The sequence below is a fragment of the Melampsora larici-populina genome (assembly GCF_000204055.1).
Source record: "Melampsora larici-populina 98AG31 unplaced genomic scaffold MELLAscaffold_4, whole genome shotgun sequence".
Classification (NCBI taxonomy): domain Eukaryota; kingdom Fungi; phylum Basidiomycota; class Pucciniomycetes; order Pucciniales; family Melampsoraceae; genus Melampsora; species Melampsora laricis-populina.
The window spans coordinates 2,295,514-2,308,141 of NW_006768768.1; the positions used below are offsets into that span (position 1 = coordinate 2,295,514).

General features: G+C 41.8%; 1 protein-coding gene across 1 annotated transcript; it reads left to right on the forward strand.

The window, feature by feature from the left end:
- Nucleotides 1-7,517: 7,517 nt before the first annotated feature.
- On the forward strand, nt 7,518-9,108 carry MELLADRAFT_102895 (uncharacterized protein; the record flags this gene model as incomplete). The annotated part of the gene is made up of 5 exons (XM_007405565.1): nt 7,518-7,999; nt 8,278-8,368; nt 8,448-8,549; nt 8,605-8,744; nt 9,072-9,108. The coding sequence occupies 5 exons, from the start codon at nt 7,518-7,520 to the stop codon at nt 9,106-9,108; spliced, it is 852 nt and encodes a 283-aa protein (XP_007405627.1).
- Nucleotides 9,109-12,628: the final 3,520 nt, after the last annotated feature.

A 12,628-nucleotide genomic window follows, 5' to 3' on the forward strand; every position in this document is an offset into this window, starting at 1 on the left:
TGAGTTTCTCTCTACTCCACATCCTCGGCTCATTTGTTATGTGACATGTGTACGTACACCTGTCACATATGAGTCTTCTCAAGCTCGCACCCATTACCTTTGTCACACACTTCCTAGTAATGGAAGGTAGGGTACCTCCGCGGGCTCTGGGAACACAATTCATATTATCAAAAAGATTTTGAGGTCTGCCTATAAACTGACATTACTGCTTTAAATGAGAGGGATCCATCCTGTTTTTCATGTATCCTTGCTTAGAAAACATCTTCCAGACACTATCAAGGAACAACAACAAGTTAAACCAAAACCAGTTTATATTGAAAAGCATGGGGAGTGGGGAGTATCCAAACTTTTGCACAGGAGCAAGAGAAGAAATAAGCTTGAATACTTAGTAAGTTGAAAAGATTTCAATTCAGAGCATAATTCATGGGAAAAGGAAGATAATTTAAAACATAGTATGGAATTATCAAATGAATTTAAAATGAAAAATCCACAAGCAACATCAAGACATAGGAGAAATAGGAGCGAGAGGGCAAGCTTTTTCCCACAGGGTTTTTTAATGCTTCCTGTGGCAAGAACACAGAGCTTGCAAGAGGGAGCTTAGGCGTAAAAGGGGAGATAATGCTATGATCTAGACATAACAGGGAAACACCTGTGACATATCAGATATCACATGTCACATGTTTGAAGACTACTTTTGCTTGTATCTCACGTCACTCATTGCTGTCTTCCCCATCTGAAAATCTACATAGTGAATCCAGAACCCCAGAGACTACAAGCCTCAACCCTTTTTGAGAACCCTGTTTGTGTCCTTAACACCCTCTAAGCTTGCCTGTGCCTTGGATGTAACAAAAACCAACAAATCTCAACTGGAAGGGCTATGAGATGTCAAACTCACAAGACTCAATCAAGTACCTCAAGTTTATGAAACTTCTGAACTATCTCCAATTTTGGGCCACTGCTTACAAGAGCTGTTTGGTGCGGATGCAAGGGAAATCAACCTGACAGCAGATCAGAAAGCTCACCTAATTGCTGCTCTCAATTCATGTTCAATGTGGATAAGCAACTCTCCAATTGCAACACTCTCTACTCACCATCTTGTCCAAGTACTATACCAGTAAAGTGTAGCAAGAAGAACAAGCTGGTTTTCTGTGATGAATCTCAGAAACTAAAAGGGCTGGAAAGTGTGCAAACAGCACTTAATATGATGTATGCATTAGACAACAATATCAAATTCACTCTGAAATTCATCATTTGTGCTGATCCCTCCCATGCTAAATTGATGAAGCACAAGGAGCTAGATACCCTAAACAATTCCATTGAAGCCTTGTCACAACGTGATTGGGGTGATTTCATGTACCATCTTTCAATCTCAGCCTGTCAAGGACTTCTTCAAAATCAAGGAGCTGTCAAAGATTTCATTGAAGCTTTAGCCATTCAAGCTGAGCAAGAATCTTGAGGAAAATTGATACAAGGAATGTGAAATAACTCTGGCCTTGACGATTGCCTCACCACTCTTGGTGCAATGAGCACAAGTGTTCTGGGTCTTGTCAATCACAACTTTGCAGGAAGCACAGCCTGAAGTCAACGTATGATTTGTGGAAAAACTGGGATGCAACTCAAAGATGGACTCAAACTCATCAACTTTGGGAAAGTTGCTTGGTTCATTTCAGATCTTGGTTATTCAGGACCTGTGGTTGGCACTTCCAATCAGACAGTGTGTGTCAAAACACTGCATCATCACAATGTATTCCTTGTCAGAGCCAAAGGTGGTGATGTCCTATTTGGACCCCCTGAAGAATTGGCTGATTTAGTGAAAAAGATAAGTGAAGAAGATCAATTGTGTGGCAAGGTGAGCTCATGAATTGATCTGTGTATGATTGTTAGTCAATCATCTGGTGACAATTCTTGGTGTTTCAAGATTCAAGCATACACATTACGAGCTCCACCCCCAAATGTACCCACTTTTGTGGTAGCTCTCATTGCAACCCCTGCTAATGAAAACACTGGTAATATTCTATGTCAGCACAAGGAATTTATAAATATATGACAAGCTTCAGGTATCAATCTACTTTCAATTGGAGGCAACAGTGCTCCTGTGGAGCTTGCGGCACAAGCAGGTCTTGCAATGTTGAAAACCCAATTCTTAACTTTTGAAGAAGCCAGTCTTGATGTACATATCAGAGTTCTACTTGTTGGTAATCCACTTTGACCTATTGTAGGTGTACAAGATCCAGAACATGCAAAAAAGACCACAGCAAATCAACTTCTTTCTGGTGCCCAACTCCTGGCTTTAGGAAAATACTACTCATGCATTCAACAGTTGGTACATGTCCTTCAGATGCCATATAGTCCCTTAGTTACCAAAGATGTCAGTGATAGTCACAAGCAAGACAATGGCCAAGCTTTTCAAAGATTCAGTTGGTAGACTCTTGAGGCCTCACTTTCTAAGCCAGAATTGCCTGGTCTCTTATTACTATTATTTGTTTTTGGAGAGATGACTGATGCATGGTTAAACCAAGAAATTAGTCATCAAGACAGGATCAGATCAGCATGGACCACCAAATTTTCCATGTGATGCTGGAAAATCACTTGAAGAGACATCAAGATGAGCCCAATAGTATCATGAGCATGAAGAATAAGAGTCCGTTTGGCTGCCTTCGGCCTTGCAGGTTGACCAAGCCAAAACCGGAGGCGTACGCTTTGAAGCAGTTTGAAACGTACACTTGAAGTTTTGTTGTTTGGTACAGAAGCTGTGGTCGACCTTTGAGGCGTCTACCTTGAGGTCGGTCAGCCAAATTTGTTGACCAGCCAGGTTTGACGTTTTGGTCGAATCTTGCAGGTTGACCTGACTAGTCCCATAGACCTGAAACCAGGAGCGCAACATTGGATTTTGCAAAGGGAGAAAACCCATAAGTTTCAAGGTCAAGTACACTTCAAGGCGAGTGTACCAAACGCACCAAACCCTGGTACATGCCTTGTGGCAGACATGGTCTACCTGCAGATCCGCAGGCAGACACCTTGCAAGTCTATGCCAGCAAGGTCAAAGGCAGCCGAACAGACTCTAACGGAATATCCCCTCAAAGCTTCAAGATATTCAAAACTCTTGCATGAAGCTTGCTCAGCTTGATGATATCACATTGTCAACACTATTCAGAAATCCCTTTCTTGCCTTTGAAGCATGGCAGCAAAGCTTGTGAACATATCTTTGGATGGATGCAGATTATTTCTGAAAAATTAATTGTTCTCAACACTCACCTTATGATCCCCAAGATCTTTGCAGTCATAAAAACTATTGTAATGGGTAAGATGAAGCTGGCACCGTCAGAACACGTGCATGCAGGTTATCAGATTTGACAGGAGCCCACATGATTGAACACCAAATCACTCAGCTACTTTCCTACAAATGCTAAGATCTCTGACAATCTAGCAATTGCCAGCAAACAAGCAAACAGCCCTATTCACTTTGCCGGAATGGGACATCTGGATCTATCTGAAGATGAGATTATTGATACTATTTCCCCAGAGTCTTCATTATCTCCTGAATCCAAAGCAAGTGAGGTACGTGCATCTTAGAGTAGTTTGTTACTTCTGATACACCAAGGCTAAGTTGACAAACCTCATCTCACAAAATTTCAGATATATCCAAAAGTCTTGCCAAAGATTATGAAGTCACCTACGCTTACAGACCCAGCAACTGTCCAGAAGACCAGGCATTGGAGGTGGCTGCCATGTTGGGCAAAGAACAGAACTCAATCAGCTAGATGAGAACATCAATTCTGAAGCAGTCCAGAGTGCAGCCATGTCTATATCTAGGCTCCTCAACCCAGGTAAGTTCTGTCTATGCTTCAATTATAACTGTGACTGAATTGGATTTCATCTACAGATGTTGAACACAATCAATCTTCACCATATTTGCAAAACAATGTACCCAAAAGAACATCTGGAGCTTGATTGAAGATTGAAAGCTTCACAATAAGGCTTTGGTTGATCTTTGAGAAAAACACCACAGTCAATCTCACAGACACAAGGGCAATGAGCAAGACCGGGTTAAATTTAATGCTGTCAAGTTACAAGTGGCCGTAGCTTCTACCAACACAGATGGTTGTCTTGATCCCAGTGCATGCTATAAGATCATCACGGTCCACATGAAAAGTCAAACAAACTTTTATTCTTATGGCAAACATAGACATTGTTGGAACATCCATGTGAAGCTAAACATGGCTGGATTACTGAACAGAACATTGCTCCTTGGATATGAAACCCTGCAAGGTCTTTTTGATGGTGGTGTGGAAATCAGAATTGGGGTAACCCCATTATTTTATTAACTTTCATTTTAAAATACGAGAAACTACATTTTTTAGAACATTACATCAATAATGTGTTTTTAAATTAGTTCTTTATTTAGTTCATTTCTTTTTTTCATTTTCTTTCTCTCTTTACTTAATTTCAATTTTCAATTTTCATTTTTTATTTTTTATCTTATTTAGTTTGATCATATATGTCAAGTTTTATTATGTGAAGTGTTATATTTTTATTTCTCTATTTTTCTTTTTATGGGTTATGTAGTTTGATGGATGAGGTGTAGTGTAAAATAGGGGTTCTCAAAGTTGGCCCGGTTTCAAGAAAACCCAGTTGACCCGGTTGCTTTTTGGCAGTAACCTTGTGTATCGAGTTGACATTTTTTGACAGATCACAGCCAAAAAGTCAACTGGGTCAACCGGGTTTTTACAAACCGGGTCTACTTTGAGAACCCCTAATGAAGTCAAATTTCGAATTTATGGGTTTAGAGGTTATGTGTAGTTGAATGTTGTATGGGTTACATAGGGTGTACAGGCTTAAACTTGAAATTTCGAATTTTATGGGTTTAAAAAGTCATGGTTACAGATGTGTATGGTTTTAACAAGTTATGTGTAGAGGAATCATGGTTTTGAGGTATGGGTTTAAATAAGGCTGAATTTCGAAAATCCAGCAACTCAGACAGATGGTGGTAAACTGGGGTGGTGGTAAACTGGGGTGGTAAACTGAAAAAGCAAGTAGGGATTGGTGTTGAATTATAAATTCATCAGATTATCAAACACCAATATTGGCAAATACAAAATCACAAATGAAAAGGATGATTTTGAAACTCGAAAATGGCTTTCAAAATTCCATAAAAGGCTCCATTTTCAATCATGAGACTTTATTTCAAATGTACTACATCAGTTTTTTAGAGGGTAAATCATGTGGAAGGCATCATATGGGCGCATCTGAGCATGAAAAATCAATTATAAACCATATACAGCATTATCAGTGGTAATATCAGGTGGTAAACTGGGTAAATTCAATTTCGAGTATTTTCACATAAAATCGAATTTCATTTTAAGGGTACAACCAATAGAGTTAGAGTTTAGCTTGGCTGAGCAAAGTTGTAGAGCGGAAGCAGACCTTTTTTTCTGTCTATTCAGATTTTTGATACAGTCCCTATTTCTTATCTTTTTTCAGGTTTTAAGGGTAAATTGGCGGATTTTTCAGTTTTTGTGGTAAACAGCTCAGTTTTGATGATAAATGTGTGCTTGAAAATTTGTGAATGATACATGTGGGTGAGTTGAAGATGTTTATCAATTTTAATTTGGGGGTTGTTCAATGAATTGTGTGTGAAAAAGTTGTTTGAAGGTGGATTTCGAGTTTGAGGGTTGTTTTTGTCTTACTTTCTTTTTTTGTGTGTGTTTCAATTTTGATATAGTCAAGGGTCTTTTTTCTTTCCCTTTGGGAGCCTTTTAGTTAGCAAAAATAGTTACTAGATTTTTAGAATAAGCTTTTATCTTTTATTATTATCATTCAGGTAAACAACTAATGAGAGTTGGAATTTTATAATAATAAGACCCTTATTCATCTTTTAATTAATTTCTTGTTGAGTTGTAAGCTCATTTGCTCATTTGTAAGGTGCCTGAGTGCGCCTAGATTGTGCTATTTTTGAAGTTATTGTCCTATTTCAGCCTGGCTCTTATTAATCCAAAGACTTGAAGGTCTTAAATTTAATTCATTGATAATCAAAGTCCCTGTTTAAGAAGGGCATTTCTTTCTTTGATTGAAGTCTTTCAATTCACCATCTCAAGACTTATTTCTCTTAATTTGATTGTGTGTGTTTGTTGATTTGTGTCTTCATTCCTCCCCTTCTTGGCTCTGCTTTCAGCTGTGTACTGAAAGAGTTCTACAGTGGTATCATCACTATCATCAGCACTCAGAACACAATTGAGCCGGGTAAATTTGTGATAAACATCAAAAATCATGCCAGTCTCATCTGTATAACCACAATACTTTGATTGAACAAATGCTGATGCTTTCATTGATCTGTAGGTTCTTTATTTGGGTTGCACTCTGGTTGTTTACCAGCACAAAAGTGGGAAACACTGCTTTGGCAACATTGAAACCTCTTGAAAGGAGTTGTCACACATTTCTATCCACATTTTATTTTATGATCCAGCTTTTCCGGTTGCCCTGTCAACTTGTCCGCACCGCAGAGATGGTCCGACCTTTGCACTTGTGCATGCAACAGACATGGCTTATGTTTTTCGACCTTTGACTGGCTGCAACTTTATGTCTGTGGATGGGGGTTGCTACTCAATCCCAATGGCTATCAGAGAAATGTTGGGAGGCTCTCATACCAAACATTTGATCAGCCGGTATGAGGACAAAGTCTCAAAATTAAAGTCTCAAAGAAACAATCATGTTGACTCTCATTGAAAGTAACTGATTCTTTACAACTTATCTATGCAATGATTTTGTCTTTACTATCTATTCATTTCTCTTTCTACTATGCTTTATGCCAACTGATATGCTCTCTCTAAACTACTATGCAATTAAAACCAAATTACTAGGCAAATAGAACCCAGTGCCTCCCTTTTTTCTTTCGAGGTACCTAATGAAATGGTCAGGTTTTGACCGAAAAATTTCCACTTTCTTGTTTTGGTCTGAAAAATGGTAAGGTTTTTCCTGGTTTTTCATAGCAACCTCAACCAGAGCTTTCCACGGTCCTGATTGTAGGTAGTATTTTGTGTGGGACTATGGTCTTGACGCCAAGCAAATTTGACATATGCTTTGGCGTGTCCTTCATGATAAATTGGGGAGTGAATTGTGTTGTGAGAAAGCAAGGATGTGGCCGGAAACCCCTTGCAGGCTTGCCCGCCGATTCTCTAGGACAAAATGGCACTTAAAGCATGGGCCGGCCGTACTGGGACTTTTGGTCGGAGAGCTGACCAACCTTCACCCAATTGCTGTGATGCGGCTTTCATCTCACAGGTTGCTGTGTACCAACTTCAACTTCTAGGCTTGAAAACAGTTTGTACGTATAGGTCTTGATCTTCTGCTATAAAAGAGTCTCACTCTCGATCACATTCCATCTCTCCAAGTCTCAGGGAACCTTCTACGTTTACGCTTATAGATTAATAGAACAGTCACATCCGTACTTTCTTTCTCAATTTGAAGTCCAATCAATACTGTTTTCTCCCTTTAAATTCACTATTGCACATTATACGAGCATGAGTACTCCTGACCACGATTCCAGCTCTGGCGTGATGCCTTCTTTCAACACGCAGTCTGCGGAGGGTCTACCATATACCAATCCCGAGTGTCACTCCCAATCCCTTATAAGTCCCAGCGTGACCTCGGTGGCGGAGAACGCTGAAGCCAAGCATTTGATCAACCCTCCTCTCGATGAAAGCGACCCAGGACTGCGCGCTTGTCCGATGTCAGAATCACATTTTGAAGTTGACCAATCAGGATCTCGATATTCTCATGTCACTTCAATCCCCTCGTCTCTTGAGCCGCTCAGTGAGACGTTTGAAGTCTTCACATGGCGACCAACCTGGTTAGATGAGAGAAAGCGGTGGTTGCCAGGTCAATCGGTGGGTGAAAAGTACACGGCGAGGAGGGTTGCGGCACTAAGACAACCTTGGATAAAGTGCTGCAGAATACCGCCGGAAGAAGATCTGATTGCAGACGTTGATATTGGCACGAGCAGGTGAGCATTCCTCAATCACAACTAGCGTGACACCGAGCTTCAAAGTGTTTTACTGATAGATGTTTTAATTTATAATCACAAGACTGCTGGTGACTAAGACTCACTGTCTTTATACTGAGAATATATTAGGTTATAGAAGCTGTTTATTAGGTTTGTCATTACATTTTTCATTGGACAAAAAAAACTGGCGGGACAGCCCTCCCCTTACGATCAATTGTGGTCAATTGTTGATGCCTGGAATCTTCCCGGGCAGGTTTTCGAACCGTTTCCCATCCTAGTCGCCCACATGCAAGGATCAAACACGTGGTAATCAGTCTTTCATTGTTTCCCGGACCGACGGATCCAGGCAGTCAAAATCCAATTATTAAGGTATCCCATCCTATTTGCTTGCTATATTTCAACCAACATCCAGGACATCAGAGCTCAATCGCACTTTTTTCCGCCCTAGACAATTCACCCTAGTCAAGGAGTTGTTCACACGACTGGAGAACCTACTACAGTGCATCGGGGTAGAGATACTTCATTTGGCCTCTCGCTTGGTGTCAATGCCGTAAGTGGTCTGCCTCTTCATCATCTCCGAGTTAATTCTGACCAGATGGCTCCAGTATGGAAAGGTGGATCTTACACATACTCGCTCTCAATCCCGAGACACAACTTCATCAGGAAGTATTTTCAGCTCGGGGATTGAAACAAACAAATTGTTATTGACGCTGCAGGAGGATCGTGAGGCGCGTGACGGAGTCCTGTAAGTGATTTCAATTTTTCACTAATGATATGGAAACCCCTGTAACCATTTTGGCCACAACTGTCAACCTATGGGATCATCTCTGGACTTTGCTGTACTGCTATATCTTCCCAGCTCAAACACACAAGCATTTGAAGCACGCTTGACTGTGATATCTAGGCGAGTGTGATATCTAGGCGAGGTGCCGACTTCACTGTAGACCCCAGGGGGTGGGGCCCAATATCAAAGTTAGTTTTTGAAGCTCATCTGATTTCGAAAACAGTTTATAATTTTTTTGAATTTTACTTTTTTAACATATGTTATGAATCAAGGACTTGGACTATGCAGTATGACGGAATGGCTGAGCTTGGAAGACCTACATTGACACAGTCTCCTGATGGATCGAGAAATTTATTTTTGGTCTCTAATATTGAAAGTGAATAGAAGACTTTTCAAACACCCTTGTGAAGCGCGGGTTATTTTATCACAACGGCTTTCTTATCTTGTTTTCCTTGGGTTATAAGAAGCAAATCTTGACAATCTTACAAGACCTATCTGATAGGGACAAACTGACTACTGTAAGACTCCTGAAGGAGGTCTTCACTCAGAGTGGCTCAAGAGCTGGTAGCTCGACAACGTATTCTAAAACCCGGCTCTATAATTCCTTACGACACAAAGCTAGCTCCGTCCGAAGAGTATTCGGTGAAGAGGAATGAATCAGACACAACTAACAAGACTAGAGAAAGAGACAACAAGAGAAAAGACAAGTGAAATGTGATAATGCTCACCTAGCTCCGTCCGAAGAGTATTCGGTGAAGAAGAAGTCTTCTGGAGCTAGGGCGGATTGACAACTATAATGTGTACCTGTCTACAGCCATGCCTTATGTGTATCTGTCTCTATGTAACCCTTACATCCCTCCCCTTCTAAAAAAAATCCCAATGATTGCCCCTAAGTTGTTTGAAAAAAAAAGAGAAAAAGAGAACTAGAAAAAGGAGAAAAAAAATGGCATAACGCGCCCTCAAATTGACATGACTCGTCCCGCTTAGAAATTGAAAGAAATAAAGAGAGAAAAAAAGAAACACACACATAACCATTCATGAATTTAATAGAGTAACGAAAAGAAATTTTTATTTGAAACTTTGATGATAAGCTTTGAAAAGATAGTTGAAATGAGTTCATAAAACTTGATGTCTTGAGGTCTTGCGTAAATTTTTCATAATAATAATTTATCAATCTTGATGTCCTGAAAAAGTCTTGCTGATCCGTTGACACCGTCGTCGCCAACTGCAAAACAAACCAGGGTCGAACGATAATGCTCACATGTGTGGCCGAGGTATTGTTTTGACAAAATTTTTTTGGGATAGTTGCCTTGGCGGTGCATACTAAGTGGGAGGACTTACTTTTGGCCCTCTGAGCCTTGCTCTTCCTCCCTCCAATTGTACTTCTTGAGTTTCGAGATGTGAAACACGTCGTGGGATTTGTCCTCCTCGTTTAACCTCAGCCGAAAGTTACGGCCGCCGTTAAGGACCTCGACGACTTCGTAGGGTCCATCGTATCGGGGTCTCAGTTTCGACGTCGGCCTCCCCTCCCCTCCAACCAATTGTTGTCGGTCCTTGCTGTCAATCAGTACCCAATCCCCGGTTGAGAGTGTGTCGCCTTGCCTTCGACGAGAGTTGTAGTGTACGGCTTGTGTTATCCGGCTAGTCCACAGCTTATCGCGGTGCTGCGCCCACAATGCTTGACGGTGTTCAATCCATTTCGCGGCATTGCCTCCCACTTCGTCAAAACGTTTGGCAATGGGAAACAATCGTGGTTTTCGGCCGTATACAAATTCAAATGGCGAGACTCCCGTCGCGACGTTGAGTGCGCTATTTATTGCGTATTCAACTGCAGGCAGTGCTTCAAGCCATCGTCCATGTCGATTATTCACGAGTTGGCGTAGAATCTGGACGATGGTCTTGTTGGATTTTTCACTCCTGCCGTCTGCTTGTGGGTGGTAAGAAGTAGTCAGATTCACGTTTACATGTAGTAAAAGGTTCAGTTCCTGCCAGAATTTAGAGGTCCATGCCTTGTCTCTGTCGCCTATCATTGTCTGAGGTGCTCCAAAGATTGCTAGCCATGATCCGAAAAGTCTCTGGGCGGTTTTCTCCGCTGTATCAGTCTGACACGTCGGTATGGCTCTCGTGAAGCCTGTCAAGCGGCAAGTACACGATAAGATCATATCGTATCCACGAACTTTTGGGAAAGGTCCGATGAAATCGAGAGCTATGTCTTCCATTGGTCGAGTTGGTATTTTTGTAGCTTGCAGTCTTCCTGAAGTCAACGTTGTCCTGGCTTTCAGTCGTTGACAGCTGTCACAGGAGCTTATGAAGGTCTTGACTTGCGATGACATTTCAGGCCAGAAAAACTGTTCTCGAAGTTCGGATAACGTCTTCAGGGTACCTAGGTGGCCTAATGCTGCATGTGTTTGTTCCATCAGACGTTGCCGTAGGTTCCCCGTGTCCGGGATGAGTAGTCGTCCGTCCACGTAGATAAGACCACCCTTCCACTCGGTTCCCTCTCGTAACGGTAGTGTCTTCTTGATTTTTGTACAGAAGGCGTCGCCTGCATAACCATTCTGAATCATCAGGACTGTTTCCTTGTCGAGTGTGGCTGCTATGTGGCAAGCTGAAACTTCCTCGCTTCTTGATAATGCGTCCGCGACTGTGTTCTCTTCGCCCTTGATGTAGTTGAACTTCAGATCGAATTGTGATAGTGTTTCTAGCCAACGAGCTTGTCTACAACTGATGTTTCTTTGTGTCAATAAATGCGTCAACGAGTGATGGTCGGACATGACGTTGATTTTTAGTCCTAAGAGAAGTAGTTTCCACTTTTGCAGCGCGTTTACCACCGCCAATAGTTCTTGTTCGTGTACGGGGTAGTTTCGTTCTGCCGCCGTCATTGTACGACTCTCGTAAGCTATCGGTGAAGCTCGATCCCACTTTTCACCTTGGAACAAGGCCGCGCCAAGGCCATGACCACTGGCGTCCGTGAACAGCCAGATTGGCTCGTCGGAGTCGTAATCAAGTTGTCGTAATACTGGCAAGGTGGTTATGATCTTCTTGATATTCTCGAATGCTTCATCTTCTTTCTTACCCCACTTAAATGGTTCATTTTTCCTCTTGCTGCTCGTCAGTGGTGATAGCGTCGCAACATAGTGGGCCAATCCGTCGATAAATTTCTTCAGGAATTGCACTGTGCCCAAAAATTTGAGTAATTGTTTTTGGGTTCCTGGTGTCTTCCATTTGGAAACTTTTTCAACCTTAGCATCATCTGGACAGACTCCATCTGCGCTGATTTCGTGGCCTAGAAAATTTATCTTTGTTCGAAACAGCTTACTCTTAGATGGTGAGCAATACAAATTTGCTGCCTTCAATCGTCTCAACACCTCTCTCACATGTAACTCGTGTTCCTCTACTGACTTTGAAAATATCACAACATCATCAATATATACCACGCAGTATGTACCTATGATGTCCCCCAAGGCTTCTTCCACCCTGCTCTGATGGGTGGCAGGTCCGTTCGTCAGGCCCATCGCCATTACAGTCCATTCAAACAGCCCAAAAGGTGTTTTCACGGCTGTTAGGGGAATGTCTTCTTCTCGCATCCGTGTTTGGAAAAACGAGTTGATTTGGTCGACTATCGAAAAGATGTTCCCTGTGCTAACCAGGCGGACTGCTTCATCGATGTTTGGCAGTGGGCTTCGATCTTTGACGGTGAACTTGTTGAGTGTCCTATAGTCGCAGACCCATCGTGGTAAGGCGTTTGGGTCCTTTTTTGGGATGATCATAGAAGGCGAGGCGTATTGACTGGTGGATTTCCTAATGTGGCCTGCCTTCAAGTGTTGATCAATCAGCTTCCCCCA